Source organism: Cyphomyrmex costatus, unplaced genomic scaffold, assembly GCF_001594065.2.
Source record: "Cyphomyrmex costatus isolate MS0001 unplaced genomic scaffold, Ccosl1.0 scaffold69, whole genome shotgun sequence".
In the NCBI taxonomy this organism is placed as follows: domain Eukaryota; kingdom Metazoa; phylum Arthropoda; class Insecta; order Hymenoptera; family Formicidae; genus Cyphomyrmex; species Cyphomyrmex costatus.
Window position 1 is genome coordinate 2625246 of NW_017280255.1, and position 21969 is coordinate 2647214.

General features: G+C 35.5%; 1 protein-coding gene across 1 annotated transcript in view; it reads left to right on the forward strand.

Annotated features, from left to right (window-relative positions):
* Positions 1–18113, forward strand: part of Asap (ArfGAP domain of ASAP) — a 57083-nt gene extending 38970 nt beyond the window's left edge. Inside the window, exons 3-17 of the mRNA XM_018547882.1 lie at positions 3809–3954; positions 9638–9892; positions 10712–10797; positions 10996–11152; positions 11502–11766; positions 11871–12098; positions 12609–12831; positions 12947–13127; positions 13247–13522; positions 13740–13859; positions 13950–14160; positions 14289–14576; positions 14663–14826; positions 16332–16400; positions 17795–18113. Of these exons, the coding sequence (XP_018403384.1) occupies positions 3809–3954; positions 9638–9892; positions 10712–10797; positions 10996–11152; positions 11502–11766; positions 11871–12098; positions 12609–12831; positions 12947–13127; positions 13247–13522; positions 13740–13859; positions 13950–14160; positions 14289–14576; positions 14663–14826; positions 16332–16400; positions 17795–18010 (2885 nt within the window). The 3' untranslated portion in view covers positions 18011–18113. The remainder of the gene's footprint in view (positions 1–3808; positions 3955–9637; positions 9893–10711; positions 10798–10995; positions 11153–11501; positions 11767–11870; positions 12099–12608; positions 12832–12946; positions 13128–13246; positions 13523–13739; positions 13860–13949; positions 14161–14288; positions 14577–14662; positions 14827–16331; positions 16401–17794) is intronic.
* Positions 18114–21969: the final 3856 nt, after the last annotated feature.

Below are 21969 nucleotides of genomic sequence, written 5' to 3' on the forward strand. Positions count from 1 at the left end.
TTTGCAAGATACAGCGACATTTCAGAAGATCAACAATTCTTAGAGTGAGCATATCTCGGAAACCGTTGGTCCAATCGCTTTTCCACCTTACAATTTTCGATAGAACTCGTCGAGTACTATAAGAAACGCAACTCAGAACTACTCGGTACTCTCAAAAAAATTTTCAAAGATTTCTACTATTTTTTTTAAACTTTATTATTCTTCAAAAATGTTTTTTATGTATCAAGAACTCTAGGTATTCACAAAATACTTCTGTTAAGCTGATCAGAACTATGCGATCTTGAATTTCGTTAAAAAGTTAGCACCCCATTTTTGAAAAATTATTAAAAAATGATTATTAAGCGTATAAATCATTAAAAATCATAATAGAGAACTCCTCGTATCGTCAAAAAGAAGCAGAAATTATCATCAGAACTATTGTATCTAAAAATTAATTTTTCAAAAATTTTTAATTTTTTTTTAAGTTCGAAAATTTTTTTTACATATCACGAACTCTAGGCAATCGCAAATTGAAGCTATTAAGCCGCTCAGAACTATTCCATCTCGAAATTCGATAAAAAGTTAGCACCCCATTTTTAAAAAATGTAAAAAGAATGTTTATTGAGCGGAACTCTTGTTATTAACTATAGGGAACTCTTCGTCTCGTCAAAAGGAAGTGGGAACTCTAATCAGAACTCCTGAGTGCTATAGTTGGGGTGCTAACTTAACATACCCGATACATAGCCGCATTTGGCATAAACAGAGGCTTTTAAGAGGATCCTAAAATCGTTTGTGTTTTACCGATTATTTTTTAAATAAGTATTTTTCTAACTGTCTTTATATATAGATTAAAAAATCTTTTTTTATAGTTAAAGTACAAACGATAATGTAGTCGAAATCGACCCGTGTGAAGCTGGCCCCCCAATATTAAAAAATCGATTTTTTTCTTCATGCATTCGTTTGCTCATCGTTTGCTCACGAATGCTCAGTTGGAATTTTCGTTTGCTCACCCTTAGTTCAAAAGATATACGAAAATTATGTTTTGGGGGGCCAACTTCACACTAGCCCCCCAATATTAAAAAATCGATTTTTTTCTTCATGCATTCGTTTGCTCATCGTTTGCTCATGAATGCTTAATAAAATAAATGAGTTATTATCCTAAACTCATTCTATCCCTTAAGATCCGTTTTATTTCTGTACTAGACTAAAAAATTCTGCACTACAACTCTTTTTCTCGCTTTTGCCAAATATCACATATGTATCCATCTCATTTTAAAGGTGTAAATACACTACTTCAGTCACAGAAAACAGACCTTTAGTTTTCCTCTGTCATGTGGACTCCATTTTACTCGCCAGTTTAATGACGAGACCGGAATCTACCGGTGCCTACTACGCAACTACGTTTTACACCGGACTTTAAAACAGGCGCGATATAGCACTTTTGTGGCGTTTTCGTTGAAAGGGCCCCTTTTTACCATGTAATGTAATTGAAAGTTTCATTCACTGTGTGGAGGTGAACGAATTCTCGCCAGCTCATCCACTCTACTGGATGGACCGCACGATTATACTTGTGGCATCGCAGCCGCGGGTGAATTGAACATCACTTCGCGACACAAGGGACAATACCTTTTATTCCCCTCTCTTTCCCTCGTCCTTTAGTGCATCCTGTTGAGAAGTTTCTCTCTCGACTAATGAAATTTCTCTCGGGAGGAAGGATGCGTTCCCTTTGGTCGAACGATAAACGCCTTTCGACGTTGCTCGGAGTCAATCAGATTGCAGTCTCCTCCAATGGGGAAAGAGCACGGTCGGATATTGAATGGAAGAAAGTTTGGAACAAATTGAAAGGGAAATTGAAGAGTCGAAACACGAACGAAACAAAGGATTTGACGATTTTGTAAACGTGCGATGGGATTCTTATTGCAGATAGATAGAAAATCTTTTCTTCACGAAAAGAAGTATTTTGCTAAAGGATCTAAAAAATTAACTTATACCTAAATATATAGATCCGAGAATAATTTTGTTGAATTAAACTAATTATTTAAAACGCTCAAACTGATTGATAGAAAATGAAAACTTTTTATGACTTATTATCTTTGAGATTTCTACGCAACTATTTTGATGGTCCAGCAAAATTGTCTAACTAAATTTTTTTAGATCTTTTAGCGCAATTCTTTCCGTATTGGAACATCGGAATTGATAGATAAAACAAGACACTTGTAGAATATTTAAAAATTGGATTATTTTATGCGTTCTGCATTTGTTAAAAATGAGAAAACGTAGAGTTTAATTTACAAGGATAAAAGTGGAGTAAACTGTTTTACTGCAAACAGAGTGTTAAAACTCACGTAAATGCGCAAGTCTGCGATAAAACTAAACGATATCCCTGTTGGGAAAAAAAAAAAACGGAAGCCATTCTCTTTCGAACCGGACGCGAAACGTTTTTATTTTCACTTCGTCTTGTGGTCGAGCGAGGTTCCACGCTCTCGGTCATGTACGGCACGAGAGCCGATATCGGTCGAGAAACTTTACAGGAAGAGGAAAGGCAAGATCAGCGGGCAAAGCCGTCGAGAAAGGAGCAGAGAAAGAGACGGATTATTGGACATGTATATATCGGAAAATGAGTTTTCCTGCGGCTCGAGATTGCGGTCGCGAGATTCGGGAAGCGGAAGAGAGGAGGAGAAGAGAGAAATGGAGGGGGAGGGGGGCAAGAGGAAAGAAGCCGTCTCGCGAAACCGCAAAACGAGAGATCACGCGGCGTTTATCGTATAGAGAATGCATTTCGCATTAGCGTAGCGCAACCTTGCCAAGGCTATGCTTCGTAATTCGAGGCGTACAAGCGGAGAATGCAGGAATCCACGCAGTATGTAATGTCTTACGATAGGAAAGGGTTAAATTACTCGTTTCTCTTTCTCTCTGTTTCTTCGTCTCTCTCTTTCTCTCTCTCTCTCTCGCAGCCACCTGCATCCACGGAGATGCAACGCGGGATACTCGCGGCTGCTGCGCGGGAAAAATTGCGGACTGGCCAAGGAATTAATTGCGATTGCGGGCATTTAATAGTATAACAGCGCGGCAGCTTAATGGTAGCCGCTCGCACGAATGTTTGTTGCTGAATTAATATTTGCGTGACGCCTGCGTAGAAAATTTATGAGATTCCAAGTGGCGATCCCGAGTGGGAAACGGCATCGCGGGCCTCGATAAATAATGTGATATAATTATGCACGAAGGGAAATTTGTCTATCTCGTAGGAATGCGGGGAAACAATTACAATCTTTTAAATTTGCAGAATTTTCATCTGTTGTGTGTCATTTTCTAATATTTCGCTACAAAAGACGCACATTGACGTCAATAGTACGCTGTAGGTAGTACGCTGAGGTTTTTTTGTTGTTATTTATACCTATTTTGCAAGCAACAAATTCGTAACTTGCATATTTCGACAGCAACAAATCAGCAATAAATTCCTACATTATATTTTATGTCGATCGGTTTTATTCTACGTGTGTATTGTTCCGCTAACCTAATCTTCTTTTAGCGGAACATTATTTATTAAAAAAAAAAAACTAATAGAGCAAAACAATTTTTTTTCTTTGGCAACTTGTTAGCAGCAAATGAGCAACAAATAAAAATGTTAGTTAAACTCGATTCTACTCACTTTGTTTCGCTAACTTATAAGACGTGAGAGAGAGAGAGAGAGAGAGAGAGAGAGAGAGAAAGTGGTACTAAAAAATTAACATTAAGAATGTAAATATAATTGAAAGAAAGTGTTTGTTCACGACAATTGAACGTTACATGTCATATTTAAATTAACAGGATTATATGTGTCTTTTTCCAGCTCATGTGGACAATGAGGTGTACTTGGGAAGAGCGTTGGAGAGACTTGGTGACGCCGCTCTAAAGGAACAAGAACCGGACATAGGTGCGGCGTTTCTCAAATTCGCAGTGGTCACGAAAGAATTGAGTGCCCTCATGAAAACCTTGGTACGTGCAAAACCCTACAAGCGAAATTTGTGTCAACATATGCGGATCACGGAATGTTCCGTGCTTTCATTCCTGATAATTCTTCGTGACGCACGGAATATTCCGCCTTTTGTCGCTTTTAACCATGTATTTTACGTGATGGTGAATAAATTCTCGGTAATTAATAAGAATAAATTAAAAAAGGACTTTGCTAAAAGCGTTGAAAGCATAACGTAGTTAAATAATCGCATTGCTGCAGGCGTGATAAAAATATGAAAACTTTCTAAGCTGCACGTTACACTGTTAAATCTGTGTTTCAAATTTAACCTAATTTTAATTACATTATTTTAATGTAAAAAATAACGATGTATTGATGAATAGGATTTGGATTAATGGCTTAAATTGAATTTAACATTGTAAATTCAATAGTATACACTAAAAAAAATGGCATACATTTAACACTTTGTAGTGTCCATAATTTTCATTATGATAATTAATATTGACACGCTCAGAAAAATGTTTGAAAATGGACGAACTAAAGGCTCTGATTACATCAATCAGAATCTAGAATTCTGATAGATTTATAACCAGAAAATTCTGATTTGTCTGTTTTCAACCAGAAGCAGAATTCTAATTAATTCAATCAGACAGACATTGTGGATTTAACATTATATTTTAAATCCATACCATGATGGTATTGATATTAATACCAATACGGTGAGAATTATATAAACATGATATGGTGTTAAATTCGCATCGATATTTTTTAGAGTATAACATCCAAAAAAAAAAATTTATCTTTAAAATCATAAACACACATTATTGGTACCTTCACCCGACGTGTCTCAACTTTTACAATTCATCTCTCTCGACGCGGATGTATTAAAACGGCGGTTGTAAACGCGTCCTCGATGCGCCGTGCACGCGTTATTGGAAAAATCTCTTCACGGTCCATCGTCATCGGTGGCAACGACCTATACGTAGCCTGGCGTAGTACGCTCATCCCGTACGTTAACGTACGCGCAAGAATAGAATTTCTAAACCCAGAAACGATCAATATAAAACATGTGTACCGGCATGCGCAACGAAATAAAATTTCGCGCTCACAGGTTACGGAAACTGTCGATTGCACGAGACTTTCGCGAGTTAGTGGCTGATCGCACGCTCAAAAGCTGCAGACTGGCGACCGCGTTTTCTCATCCGAAGACATATGGCATTCGCAGCACTCGTCCCGCCAAAGAAGCGAATTGTTCCGCTGGAACAATTTTCCGTCGTCGGGATGACACTTTTGAACTGCGATTGAATAGCGTAACGCGTATCGGATATTTAGGTCACGATGAATGATGAATATAAGTTGGATGCAAATTTATATGTGATGGACTCTCTACTCTTTACGCTTATAATCTTCATTCAACACCCAAATAACTTTCAAACATTGGACTTTTTATCTCGCGCTTTTGCTCAATCCTGGTAGAAATTTCGTGAATATCGAGATGAATATTTTTTAGCAGTTACTAGGTAATTACATTAATTCTATTTAGTAACTTATAAAAGCAAAATTACTTAAAATCCCAATTAAGATGTAACGCTTTGCCTGCAATTATTTTGCACTAGAGACTCTATAACAGTCTGATCACGATATGTTAAACTTTTGATTAGCTCGTTGTTTTTGTCGACTTTAATAAATTAGAGTAAGATAGTATAAGTTAGAATGAGATAGCATATAAAAAAAGAATCTATATATACACACACCCTTCTTTCTCACTCTTGTGAAACGAAATTCGAGATAAAATTGCTTGTGACCATACAGGATCTGTACTGCGCACAAAAGATGCACAAAATCAATTTATTAAATAGTAGAACAATAAGTGAACTATATAATCTTTTAATTAATACTATAATCCATTAATACTACATAATAACTGGACAGATGTCTATGGAAATTGCACATATTTTTCTTAGGGAAATTGCTTCAGTCACTGAATAAAAATTTGATCAAATTCTTATCCATTTTCTATGCAAAATTCAAAATTGTTATAACTAATGAGAATACAGTAATACTATAGATAGTAAATGAATGAATGTTTAAGAAAATTGCATACATTTCTACCAGGGGATTGTTATGTTATGATTAGCAATTATAATTAGTCGGAATGACTTTAAATTTACGAGAGAGAAGAACATCTTCAAATATTATTCAAGAATCTCTGGTTTTGAACAATATTCGAGATAATTCGAATGTGATTGAATCGTTTAAAAACTTTCGGAAGAAAACTCGAACTTATCGCTACTTGCAATGTGTATCTTGATTTACATTGAGATTGTACAGCAAATCACGCACAAGTATCATTGCGAAATAAATCATGAAGAAACAATTTCACGCCCTGCGAATTACGCGCTATTACTGCTATTACGTGCATATATCATACACAAGCAATTATTTATTTAAATATATAGTAAACTCATTATAAATATTTTAACTTTTTTTTTCTAATAAAAAGTAGATTTTATTATTTTTTATATATAGATATAGTGAATTAATTACGGAAATGTTGACTCGCTCTGTTTTTAACTAAAAATAAATCCAATTATCACGCAAGAAATATTATTACTACGTACTTTTCATTTGCACTGTTCAATCCATTATGTCATCACTTTGTAAAAGATACTTAAAGTCTCCACTCGCCATACTCGTATATTTTCACTTTTCCGACATTTAATTGCACGTCCATTACTATATGTTACCGATTGTGCTCCGCGAGGAAAATCTTCTACGCTCACTTCTAATTTTTTGCCGCAATCGCTTCTCTCTCGTCTTTCTCTTCTTCAGACACGAGATTGCTCGTCACTCCGTCGAAATAAGAAACTTAATATACATATAGTGTATCCACGTTAACTGGATATCTTCGCGCAGAAAAATCCGGAAAATATATTAGAGATGAAATTTTACGTAACGAAACAATATTGCATATAGCAGCATAATGAGTTTACCGCTTCTGATTGCCTCTTTTAAACCGAATCAGTGCAAATTTCGCGCTGGAAACAGTAACACAGATTTCACTGAGGATGAGTATTTCACTTTCGTATTTTCGATGCGAACACTCACTGTGCTCTTTCATCTTACGTTTCACTGTGACAAGTGGAAGTAAAATTTCACTGTAAAATTACTGTCACACATATCTGCTGCTAGATTCAGCGTTTAAAGCTTTCTACATTTTTGGTTGTGTGCTATTTCTTGGGAGAAAATTCTGCGAAGTATAAATTCGTATATTCGACTATTCAGCTTTAGAGCTATACATGTTATTTTCTTACACTTAAATTCGTTATTCAGAGCAACTGTTTTCAGCTAATCTAATATTACTGATTGAAACTGTCCATTATCACTGATTTCTTTCAGTGGGATTCATTGAATGCAACGCTGTATATATACTCATAACTACCGTTATAATACTATTTACTGTTCCTCGTAATATACTGATTCCATTTAAAAGAGAGCACATTTATAATATACACAAAGAGCTCGGTCTATACAATGCATATCAATTAGATTGTATTAATGATCAATATACATACACATCAATGATCGCATTAACGATTCATTGAATTCTATAAGGAATTGATCTCAAAGGAGAAGAAGCGCAAATAAATGTGGATGTTCGAGCAAAGTATCCTCCCAGTGCCAATAAATCGACCAAAAGTAAGAGAGGCGGAAAAGGATATAATCATTCGGGCGTGGATTTTAGTTGCGGATTCAAACTGGTTTTGTCTATGTTCCGACGGTTTCCTAAGCTCGCGCTATGCGATTAGCCAGCCTGCCCGGCACAAATCGGGACGTCTCACGGCGGTGGGATAATTACGTTTACTGAAGCGTGCACGAGACGCACGTTATGAGCAACGAGAGCGAACGGCCAGGAGACTCTCCTAGATTCTACCACGCACGAACGACCGCGCGAATTTATATTTGTCGCTTTTAAACGCGTACACTCGCCGTGGTTACGATTTTAACGTGGCTCTCGTCGACGTATCAGGAACGCTATTGCGGGGACCGGAATCTAAATTCCGGTATTTAAGCACGACTTTTATTCTTTTCTCACCGCCGTAGCCGTTTCCCCGATCTGAGCCATTACGTCCGACCGTTTACTATGACGTCACACGTGCAGTTGGTTAAAATGTATATCTGCATCTGATATTGGCTTCGATTCAAATTACGCGATGCATTCCGGCAAGAGCCGGAAGCAATATTCGACTCTCCTAAGAAGCTACTCGATCGTATTCGAATCGAACTCGAAATTAGTATATCTGAGATTAACTGTAATTGGGATAATTTTGGAGAATGGAATTTATCGTTATCTTAATATTAAAAGCTTAATGTTCATGCGGAAATAACTTAAATTACTTGAAAATTTTTTATAGGAAAAGGCGGGATGGTATTTACAAACTGCAAGTATTTAATTCCAAATAGCATAAGACATTGATAAAAAAATTAGCATAAATTGGAGATATTATATATTGTATTCGAGATTAAATTAAAAACAAAAATTAATATTTTTTTTATTTACCCGATCTTTAATTTACAACGAATAATTACGTAAATAAAGATTAATCAGTTATTGTTACTTTTTGTGATTTTGCAATATAAACCTCCATTATAAAGAAAATGAAATAATGACTCAACAAAAACAATTACACTATAAGAAAAATTTTAGTGCCTTTAGAAGAGCTTTTAACAGCACAACCAAATATTTTATTTATATATTATAACAACAAGGTGCTTCTGCGCTAAACAATTCTGTTAAAGAAGACACTAAATTTTTTCCCAGTAAAATTAATTAAATGAGATTTTGTTATTATCTGTATTGTGAGCGACTTTATCTGATAAATAAAGTGCGGTTTGTGTTGTTTCCATTCGCAATAAGTCTCGCTTTTCTTGTGACGAAGTGTCGTTTTTATGGTTGCACTCGCAAGCTCATTATGCGGCGCGTTTGAGCGCTTTCCAACTGAGTTTCCACGAGAATCGTGAAGCAGGCGAGGGATCGCCCTCGAGAAAGCCAGGCTCCGAGGAGGAAGCCGCGATTCTATTCAGGGCGAACGAGGCGACGGTCTAAGCAAAGTGCTGACGCGAATCGACGGTGATTCACTATTTACCGGTCGGATAGAGCCAGGCGGTGGTCGATCCCGGCTATACGGGGTCCCGAAGGCTCGCATTTTTCATCGCCATTTTCCATTCGAGTCCTGTCAGACCGGTTATTCTGATAAATAGATAAAATATTACGCTTCGGTCAATCTGAAATAACTCGTGCTGTTCTGCGGAGATAACGAAAGCTAATATTTTCACGTCTACATCTAATAGATACCGAGACATGTGTGTAATCAGTATTTTTATCGTAATGTCGGCCGTTGTTGAATCAAGGCTGTGCGCTACAACAAAATAAATATTCTCATTATTACTGTGAAGATACATAATCTACATTATATATATTTAAATATTTATTGTTAAACGTCTTTTTTTTTTACATTTTTATGTATATTCTAATTAGGATTCTAATTGAATTTATTTAGGAAAATATCTTTTTCTTCGAGATGTTTTTCTTCGTTACACTTAAAAATTTTTCATTCATGGTTAGAAAGCTAGTTAATCTTAACGTGTTATTTCATTATAATTAAGACATATTATGTGTGTTAACTATTGATTTTGCTATTCCAGATGCAAAATATCAACAACATCGTGATGTTTCCGTTGGATTCGGTGCTGAAGGGTGATCTGAGGGGCGTGAAAGGGGACCTAAAGAGGCCCTTCGAGAAAGCCTGGAAGGACTATGAGGCTAAGTACGCGAAAATCGAAAAGGAAAAGAAGCAGCATGCGAAGGAGGCTGGTCTGATTCGTACGGAGGTCACACCCGCCGAAATTGCAGACGAAATGGAGAAGGAGAGACGGTTGTTTCAGTTGCAAATGTGCGAGGTAGGTGGGTGATGTAGATCCGAGCTACGCGAGTATGTAAACGATGTAACATCACGCCAACATTGAGACGTATGGATGCTATCAATGCATGTTATCGATGCGCGGCATCGATATCCGGTCGTTTAGATACTGTCGTGCGACAGCTGAAAAATGTATACCTACTTTCTAACTTGAAAACTTCATTTACATTTTACATTCCAGTCTCTTCGACTTTTCGCGACTTACATTTGCGTACAATTGATACAAGGTGTTCGAAACTTTCTATCTCGAAAATCATTGAACTAATGTGGCGAAAATTTAACACAAAAATAATATATAATAATATATAATATAAAAACATATAATAATATATAATATAAAATTAAATATAGAAAATATATAAAATTAAATTTATTTAATAAAATATATGTAAATAAATTTAGTTTTACATTTTTTATTCTCTCTCTCTCTCTCTCTCTCTCTCTCTCTTTCAACTAAAATATATGAGATTACAACACACACATTTCGAATTATGCCCAATTAAAAACCTTTTATCGAATTAAATATTAAATATTTAAATAAAAAATTAATTGTTATAATAAATGTACTACGTAAACTGTAATTTGAGATTCAGTTAATAGAGTGCTTAATGCTAAAATTTATTCGCTAAAAATGGGTGGAGTCCGATCAAGCTCCTTAGGGAGATCCATAGACTAAAGGAGTGGCGATAGTTCCCGCACACCCTGTATTTACACTTTTACGATATGCTCGATAAAAACATACTTGAACGAGGTAGAAAAGGTAAAATTTTTGATCATTACTGTCTGTGTTTGCTTACAGTATCTGATCAAAGTGAATGAGATCAAAACGAAGAAGGGTATCGAGCTGTTGCAGCATCTAGTCGAATATTATCACGCGCAAACAAAGTGAGTATAACGCAGTTAATTCGATCGATATTATTTGTATTGTAAATTTACTATTATGTCTAATAAATTTTAAATTATCATAGTAAATATTTATCTTTCTGAAGCTCCAATTTATATGAGGCATAATGAGAACTGAAGAACGATCGAAAAGTGATTTTAATTCAATTTTCTAGCGTTCTTACATATTCGGGATTTTAGTTATTTTCAGGACGGCTTAAAAACTATCGAGCATTTCGGCTCGTACGTAGCCGACTTGAGCGTAAAGTTGCAAAAAATAAGACAGACGCAAGATGAGGAACGAAGACGACTAACGGAACTTAGGAGTCTTCTTAGAAGCTCCGGATGTGACAAAGAGGTAAACTATTGACACGAGCTAGGTCTCTTTTTCAAGATAAATTTGTCACGGAAAGCGCGATAAGAATAGCTCTAATAGACTTTAATTGATATCATTGCTTCTTCACTTTCGTTTAATATTGATGGTAGAACGATAGCATTTTTTTTAACATCTTATTCTATAACTTTAGTTTAGTCTATAACTTAATAGAAAATTAAATATAAAAACATTGTTTATCTTAAATTTGGCTTTGCCGTTTTGTATTTAGAACCTCGTGAACTTTCGGATTATCTTAATCGTTTCACTTTATATTACATGTAAGTATTAAATGACATCACGCATAAATCTTAAACTATAAATCTTACTACAGCTAAATGCGAACGCGAACGCGGGTTACTCGCTGCATCAGCTGCAGGGTGACAAGCAGCACGGCGTTACGCGCTCCGGCCACCTGCTGAAGAAGAGCGAGGGCAAGATGAGGCGAGTCTGGCAAAAGAGGCGATGCGCCGTGCAGGCGGAAGGTTACCTTGATATCTGCCACGCGGACGAGAATAAGCCGCCCACTAGAGTGAACCTATTGACCTGCCAGATTAAGTTAGTACCGGACGACAAACGAGGCTTCGATCTCATAAGCTGTAAGTGTTATGCTTGATATACGAGTAAGCTTCCAAGAGACACCATTCGTCGTTTCTTCACAATGAACGGATGCCGCGTAATACTGTCATTGTTTCGATTTCAGACAATAGGACATACCACTTTCAAGCGGAGGACGAAACGGACCAGCGCGCGTGGATGTCAGTTCTCGTGAATTGCAAGGAACGCGCCTTGTTGCGGGCGTTCGATGCGAGTGGCAAGGCGGAGGCCGGCAGCGGCAATCCTAGCCTCGTAGAGCTGCAGCAAGCTGTTATACGATGCGTTATGCGATTACCCGGAAACGATCAGTGCTGTGATTGCTCCTCGCAGAACGGTAACATGAATATTGTGCACCATTTAGTGGTCAGTCCTTTTCTGACGCGTGCCAAATCCGTCTATTATACTTAAACGCATGACTAAAACGATTTCTCCGTTAAATTTGCATTACGAGATAGCAGAAATTGATTTTTTTATTTTTATTTATTATTTATTTTTATTTATATTAACTAATTTTTATCAAATTTCTTTTTATAATAAAAATTCTTTATTATTAAACAGTTGTTATAATACTTTTAATCATATAACAAAATGTGATAATTTATTTCCTGTTAAATTAACAAAGTTTATTTAATTGAACTAATTAATATAGACTTAATGAAGTTTTTTTTGAAAGACCACTGAAAGCACGTTTATGTCATCGAGTAGCATAAACGTTCACCAGTTCGCTGGCCGTGCATTGTCGTAGACGTTTCCGCGTGACAAAGCCAGACGAGAAATAGCAACTCGTGCTCCAGTTCTCGCTAAAACGTTTTGTTATCGAACGACAATTGTGTCTCCTTTTCAGACGCCACGTGGCTGTCGACGAACTTCGGCATAATAGTATGCATAGAGTGCAGCGGCATCCATCGGGACTTGGGCGTGCATATATCGCGGATACAATCTCTGACGTTGGATAACGTCGGTACCGCTCAGCTGTTGCTTGCGCGGCACATGACGAATCAGGCGTTCAATGAGGTGATGGAGGCGACGTTGCGTCACAATCTCAAGCCGTCGCCGACGTCGACAATGTGAGCAAATTCGTGATTTTCTAAGAATTCATCCGCACACTCGCACTCAGCGTTTGCAAGCATTCTCATACTTTCACTTTGCTTGGTGTTTTCACATTTATTTCTTGATATTTAGGGAGGAGAGATATGAGTTTATACGCGCCAAGTACGTAGACAAGAGATACGTGATGAATACGTGCGCAGATGAGCGTGATCTACTTTCCGATTTAGAGCACGCCGTTAATAATCGCGATCTGCAGCAACTTCTACAGGTTTATGCCGAAAACGTGGATCTGGCCGCGCCGTTGCCAACATCGGTAAGCCATGATTATATAGTTTTCTTATATCCGAGAAAATTGTGAGAAATTCTTTCTCACAATTATGTTAATACAAGGTAAGTAAGAAATAGATTCTAAAAAACCATTGTCTATTTCAGGACGTAGGTGAAACCGCGTTACACTTAGCCATTCTGCGCGAAATGGGTAGCAGTCTGCACATCGTAGATTTCCTGGTGCAAAATATGCCGAGTGGCGGTATTGACAGACCAACCATAGACGGAGAAACGGCACTGCATCTTTCCGCACGACATGACAGAGCGGAAGCGATGAAGTTGCTTCTACGAGCTGGTGCGGATCCTTCGCAACGAAACAAGCAGGATAAGACACCATTGGATATTGCACAGGAAATGGGACATCATACGTGCAAAGAACTGGTAATTCAACAAATCATGTTTCTTATTATTAAATATCTTTTTCTCAAATAATTTTTTGATAAACACATTTTTCATTATCATTCTAAGTTCATTATCATTCTAATCTTGATATAATTTTTTAATAATTTTCTATAATCTTTATTCAATTAAAATACGCTTAAAACCATTCCTTATGGTTTCAAGAGTCACGTAAAAAATGTCAATAAATTATTTTCAGCTCAGTCATGCTCTACAGAGACAAAAAACATTATTTGATAACGTTAATATTGACTGGAATCTTTCTCACGACGAGGGTTCCACAGATTTCTCCGATGACGAAACGATAATAGAAGACAGAGTAAGTATATTAACGTATATCGTACTCTCAAATTTATATCTGCATATAACTACTTACATTTATATTCACAAATATGTATTCTTTTTGTAGAATGGATGTTTGACGCCTGAGAAGAAATCACGTAGCAGACCACCATCATATGCCGGAGGTGGCGGTACGGGATCGGGTGATTCGCCAGTGACATTGCGTAGTCGGAGCAGCACTTGTGACAGTCTACAGAGCGGATCTTCTCCGAGCGCCTCAACGAACCGTCAACAAATGCCTCCGCCACCACCGCCACAGTCGAGAAAACCTGTAGCTGGTAAGTTGGACTTGCACTTTTATACTTCTCGGATTACATAATAAATTTGTCAAGTGCGCTTATTCAATTAATTGATTTTCCATTGTCTTTTTATATTTTTTACTATCTTGATTATGCGAATCTCACAGTACCCACTCCCATGGCGCCTGACATTTCATTGAACATCCATGGCTCGCTGAAGAAGCGGGTTGCGCCGCCGCCGCCGCCGGGTGGAAACTCCGTCGTGAGCGGCCTGCCGTCGTCGCACTACGGTACGCTACCTTCGTCGGCCACGTTGGCTACGTCGACGCACAGTCGTACGACCAGCGAGCCGATTTTAGCCGGCCACACTTTACACACTCTACCGCATACGTTGAATACACTAAATAGCCAACATCATAAGAGATCACCGAGTGGCGACTCGTCGACCGGACACGGTACATTCGATAAATAAATTTCGCAGGAGAAACTCCGACGTTTTGATTATTAATGTCGATACTTACATCTTTCTTTCTGAATACAGGTATGGACAAAGTAAACAGCTCCACGCTGCAGAGACCGCGAAATCCACCGCCTCCAGCTCCATCCAGTATAACAACTAGGCTAAGCAACGGACGTAGCAGCGAATCCCTGAGTTCGATGTGTTCAGATCACGGTCTAGGCAATCCTATTCCTCCACCGCGAAAGGTAAGTCACATAATTTAAATTAATCATCGTTTCAATAGGAATTTTGAGATTTTATTGGGAGATTAGGGAAGATTTTGTTTTTATGTACCTACTTTCTTTTATTAAAAATAAACGCTTTCCAGGAGTGGGCTTTCAGCGCTAATGCATCATTTTATCTTTGTCGTTCATTAAACATAAAACAAAGATAGAATGTGTTTATAGCGCTTTTTTAAAGTTAGTGTTTTTACTGAAAACGCGTTTATGAAACGTAGCCATAGTTGTTTTCCTATTTTTATATTACAAGCGTCTTACTGTGTTGGGGATTTTAGAACTGATGAAGCTTTCAGTAGTTTATTTAGGATTGTATTATATATATATATATATGAAAAAGACGTAATTTGTAAGGAGATTCTAGTTAAGCGAAAGCTTTGCATATTGACCTTTATTTATATACACAATTGTTGTTATACAAATGTGTTATACAAATTTTTAATGAATTGTAGTACTTTAGTGCAAGATGCTAATAAATGTATTTTGATAAAAATAAAACCCTAGGAAATAATTTTTAATAGTTGCATTACTTTAATAAGCATTGTTTATGATAATAAGTAAAAGATTTCAACAAATGTAATATATGTTTTAATAAAATTTTAAAAAACATGAACCTCCATACGAAATTTACAAAATATCTTAGATATGCAAAATTTTCGTTTATTAAAAATTTTAAATCATTTTCTAGTTTACCTTCGAACAGAACCACCACCGGCATAATTATACCGAAATCGATATTACATCATCTCTGTATTGCCTAACGAGTGACATCGACGAATATCCTATTGTCTCACATCTTATCTATTTGCACACCCACATTCGATCAGATAGTTGCCGTTATACTAACACAGTAGAGGAAAAAGTGTAACTAATCATTGTGCCATTATGTTCTCCTTCGTAGTATAGTTTTCATTCGATTCATTCGTGCGGGCTTGAGCATTTTGCATTATACTAACCATTCGTCACGCACATTGATATATTTGTTACCTTTGCACAGTTCATTACATTATCATGTATAATATCAGAATATATTATATATTGCCGTAATCCTTATTTATTAATTGTCAGTATAATTATATATTATCCAATTTTATTATATTATTCCAGCCATACCATTCACTGCCATTTTATGTCATAATAAACAATCATTTTTTATATAAACTTTATGAAAAATAAAATTCTAAAAATATTGTCAGTAACATTAATATTTTTAAATAGTTGATTTTTTATGTTTTAGAAGAGAAAATTATCTGAGTATTGAAAATATTTCACAAAAGATTTGTCGAGATAAAATTGTTTAATAAAGATAAATCGCAGGATACACCAATTTATCGCGGATTAAATAGCAACTAGTTTGCTACGATTCAGTTCAAGATAAATATAATCGTGTGTACCTACGGTGTGTGGATATGTAGAGAATGCATGCGTTTCAAGATCAGTGCTTTATGGTTTGTCATTAACCATTGTTGGTACAGCGAAGGGACCGGTCCAGGCTAGAGAGCTACGCCGAAGAGCCTTCATCTTTGCTCCCAAATCTGAATCTGGTAAACATCAGTCATCCGACATTACAGCATGTTACACTTGAAACCACTTGTAAACAAGCTTACCGTTTTGTACAGATCTTAATACTTGTATGTACATACATAAGAATAGTTTCACATGTCATTACAAAGTCATTACATGTCATTAAAAATCATATTACAAAGCATGATATCTGTACATAATTATATATTGATTAATTAATTAAATTGTACTCTGTGTACAATAAAAAAGTATCATTTTTCGAGAAAGATTGCAATCGTATCATATTCATATCTTACAATATATACATATATATATATATATATATAATTAATAATTAATCTAAATATGATAGAAATCTATATTCTTCTCTATCTTCACTTATCAACGATACTTTCAAGTGTAACAATGCTTTGCATGATCAGACGTGCCGTTCGTATCATCATTTATGAAGCTCACAACGTCGAGGCTTTAAATATATTATTTCCATGTATGACAAATAATCACTTACTTAGATCTCATTTTAATCATTTTAATCACGATCAGATGCTCTTTATCTGTTGAGATATTCGTTTGTAATAATATATATTATAAATCTTTCAAGACATGTAACTCCCTAGTCAGATTTATCACTGTGAAACATCGCAACTAACATTTACATCTCTCGATCCTATTTTAATCATAAAACTACGTTTGACTTGTAAAAAACTATGTACTTTTTCAATGAATCGCTATTATTAATATATAATTAATATTTTAAAATCTGTTTAATATAAAGTATAGTTGTAAATACTGATTCTCGCATGGATTTTCCCGAGTGAATTTTTATTTGTCGATACTTGATCGCATTATGCTACTTCTTCCGACTCGTGAGACACTTCCCCTTTTAAATTCTCTTACTCTAAGCTATTTGGATATGAAAAGGCATATAACTAGCATGATATCAATGTCTCATATTGGAAATTCTAGTTCCAGCATACTTTATCGGAGAAAGATCAAATATACTCTTTAAAAATTCATTTTCAATTCTTGTATTTGAATAAAACTTAATTTTTCTTACATATATATTCGTGCTTATTATAATTTGTTTTCACGATATCAATTCATTTTTTCGTTTTTTCTTTCTGTAAAAAAATTAATAGTATTAATTAAATAAGGAGTAAAATTAATAAATAAAATAAAGTAAAATAAATAACATTTAATTAATCGATACATTAACTCATCCCTGTAAATTTGTAATAATTCTCTTAGAATTTCCAATGCTGTTCTCTTAACTTTTGACGAACAAACGTTCGTAAGCTTGTCGTCTCGTAACAAAAATACAAGCAATAAAAGTGCTTGCTTCTGCCAGACGGTCGAAACATGCACGTTATGGTATTTGTCGGTTCCACAAATGACTTTTTTATTCTATCTCCAGCCAACGTCGTCGACTTTGAGTGGCCTGCGACGCTGCCGGGCCCTATACGATTGCGAGGCCGACAACGAAGACGAACTGTCGTTCCGCGAGGGTGAGGTCATCATCGTGACAAATGAGCAAACCGATGATGACAACTGGATGGAAGGCGCGTTAGAACGGGCGCCGGAGCGGCGAGGCATGTTTCCGATTAGTTTCGTGCACATGCTACAGGATTAACATTCGGTAAGCCTGAACTCGTTGGCGAGCGTCACCAGCACTGCCAGTTCGATGAGCATCGCCAGTCTCGGCCGTAGAAACTGGCTCAGGAAACCGAAGGAATGAAGCGTTCAAGCCATCTTTCAATCGTCTTTTCAGAGTTGAAGCAATCACATGAGCATCCAAAGGAAAAAATTTTGAATGAATGCCGTTACCGAGTAAAGAGTTTAATCCGCATCTTGAGTCTCTCATTTTTTATGTTCCCTAAGAAAGTTGATATTCTTGAGATAAAAAATGCATCATTATAAGAAATTTTACACTTATAAATGGAGTAAATGCTTTAGGAAATCAAATAGCATCATAATCATTTCCTTTTATTTCAAAAGCACAATACAAATTTATGTATTTATTTTGAGAGAATAGATTCTTTCTTTTATATGAAGGAAAATTTATTTATCTATATAGAATAATAATTTGTCACGTCCCGGAATCGGGAGCACGTTGTCTCTTTTTCGGCCAACGGCAATAGCGCCGCATTGCCTTCTGTGAGTTGGAGGCTATGAAAGGCTCAGTGCAACGGAACGAGGAGAGAGAAAATGATGACAGTATGTGGCAAAGAGAGAAAGGGAAGGGAGGAATGAAAAAGGAATTTTGGTGTTCGATCGTGATATGAACGATGGCCACGTTCGTTTCTGAGTGACTGTGGAAATAACTAACTATAAAATAATAAAATTTTATATTATGTCAAAATATATAATTAGACACAAAAAGCGATATACGTTAAATGTTATATTATTATAAATATAAATTACATTCAATAATTTAATTATATGCAAATTCAAATTATATCATTCCATAGCTTATTAAAACATTAAAAGAATTCTAAAATTTTTATCTACTACAGTGCAGAATTATTTTTACTAATGCAACGTTATTCGATTTTATGGTACTTGTCAAACGATTCTTTTAAATCACTCAAATACCTTGTGATAAATTTTAATTTGTTTTTTTTTGTCGTATATAATTATTAATGCATACCTGAGTTTTTATGTTCTAAGGAGATTAGAAAATAGATTTCAGTTTACTTTTTTTAATTTAAAAAATCAATAGGTACCTCGAAGATTTTGTACTGGGCTATAATCAATACACATGTGGATTATGTTAACTGCGTAATTTTTGAAAAACGATGTTTAGCCAAGTATTAGTGTCTTACGCTGGATGACAATCATATCGAGACTTTCGAAGGCACATAGAATATTACAGTCGATATTGAATACTCGGAATTTTGTCTCGTCATCCAGGCACGATTATGCAGCGTGGTTTATCTTTTCTCTCTCAAAAATGAGATGCTGTCTTTTTTGAGAGAGGAAAAAACTGATTGCGTACAAACGCTGCGATGTCGACATTCACGGATTTCCGGTGTTTGTCGAAGAATGTTGTATCTAAAGAGTTTATATGTAGAGAGATCTTATATGTATTCGTCTAACTCATATTATATTGTATATGGTATGCATTGTTCATAATCTAGTTGCAAGATAAAAATCCGGCTAACAAAGTATGACGTCGACAATGACGTTGGCAAAAACACGTCGCGCGTTGCAGCAACTGTTAGATCGGAATTGAGGATGAGACCGCGACGCTAAAAAATGTGATATATATTATATATTTCAAATTAAATTATTAGTACTATAAAATAACACATTTATGAACAAATTGTGAAACAAATGACATTTTCCATACCAAATGATTAACATAGAGATATATAGATTTTATCCAAAGTATTCGGCTTATATGCAAAACGCCCGTAAAGAACATATACAAACAAGAACATCTATAAACAGAGAAAATAAATATTTAACAATAAATAGCTATATATAATTTTAAAAAGTAGAGACTCTTGAATGCGGATTAGAGGGATATGAGCTTTCTGTAATCATACCACAGTGTTTAGGAAATTCTATGTAATTTTGGCGATTACGCTGGAAATAGAAAGAAAAATATGCACGGTTTTGATGTTTCATTATTTGTACGTTCTATTAATCTGACGCACACTTCTTTTTTCTGTACTGCCAATAATGGATTTGACGTAGAAATAGACAAATTCGTGGTACATAGAGCCGTATTTATATTTCGCATTTAGCGCGAAATATTAATTCTAAGGACTGTTAAACTGTTAAACGCGATCTTCGTAACGAGACAAATAAATCTCAAAATCAAACGACCACATTTGGCGTTAAATGTGAGAATGTACGAATGCAAACCGTAGCCTTTAGCAAAGCGAGATGATTAAATTTAGCGTAGGAACAAAATGCGGGAGGCAAATTGTAGCGGTCGTCGAACACGAAATGTTATGATATTGCATGACAAGTATTATTAGCGTACTCGGTTTAGGAATGTCGTTACGTACGACTATATGTATATTTTTTTTCGTTCTATAATGCCATATTAGTCGATCCTCAAATAGAATATTAGGCTCGAAACCGATATTAGCCGCCAAGCGTGCTGTGAAATATGAAAACGTTTAATGTGACACGACAAGTAGAATTCTTCATGTCGCGTTGTATAATCAATATTCTATTTGAATGTACGAGACCAAAGAGGATTTTGCAAAAGCAGAGAGCCGTCAAGAATGGCATGTTTGCAGAATCATTTTAATCTACAGCGTTTACCGGTAAAATCGTTTCCGAATCGTGCAAGTCGTAGCAAAAGTGATACTTATAATTAACAACATTATTACATACCGCTGCCAATTGACAAAATGGTTCCGCAAATCATCACGTTCATTAACAGTGATGGACGTGTGTTCCTCGTGTAATATTATACGGATGGTGCATCGATGATTAAATAGCATGAGTGATTATTGAAACTGTACTGTTTTCTTTACGATTATTATAAGGCTTTGTACATAGATGAAACTGGAGTATACCGCTGCAAACTATTAGCTGTGACCACACACACATACACACAGCTGTGACACTATCTCCTAAATATAATTGTTTAAGTATGCAATATGCATATTTTGTCATCTAAAAACGTTACTATTAGGAGTTTCGAATATTTTCCGATTTTATTCGTAAAAATAAAAAGTATATCTAAATCACTTTATTTATGAAGATGTATACTATACGTAAGTTTTTTTTTGCGAAAAGTAACCGTGTCCTTTTTTACTGTTTTATCATTTTTTGTGTAAAAAATTACATAGTCTTATTAATAATTTTTTTAAAAATTAACTTATAGTTCGCGATATTTATAATATAGGATCCATAAGAGAAAATGGAGAAGGCTAAAGGTGCCGTTATCGAAAGCAATTTTTCCATAAAGATTCATTTTTATGAAAAAATTGTTCTGCTTTAAAAAGAGAAGTATATATTACCTGTTATTGTCTAAAAATAATATAAATTACGATATATTACCGAATTTTTAAATTTTCGAGCTACTGGGTTGAGAAATTTATAATGAAAATTTCTTCAGCGAGGGCGCACTCTTAGCATTTTCTGTTCCCTCTTAATCATCTTCGAAACATTTTCGACGATATGGTGGTTTCGACTTAGGAATAATATGAACACCAATGCCCAGTCAAGACGTTATCACGTTTAAATAAGATAAGATTGTTATCCTGAAAATCGCCAGTTTGATAGGAATTTCTATAGACATTTCAAACATATAACTGCAGATTAGAGAAAATAGTTTCCGTTTGATACTATTCTGTTTTTAAGTCAAAGCGAATAAAACAGGTAAAATCTCGCCTAATGGACGATACGTAACTATATATTGAAATTGCATCTCATTACAATAACTTCAATATGCAGTATCTGTAATAAAAAAAAACATGTTTAGCTATAAACTATTTAATATTAGATTAAATGGTTTCTCATCTCGTTGTCTTCGGAATTCATGAATTTTATCGCATTAACAGTGTCATGTTGATCTACGGCTCGTACCAGAAAAATGTATCGTCGTCGATCTGTGTAAATACATGT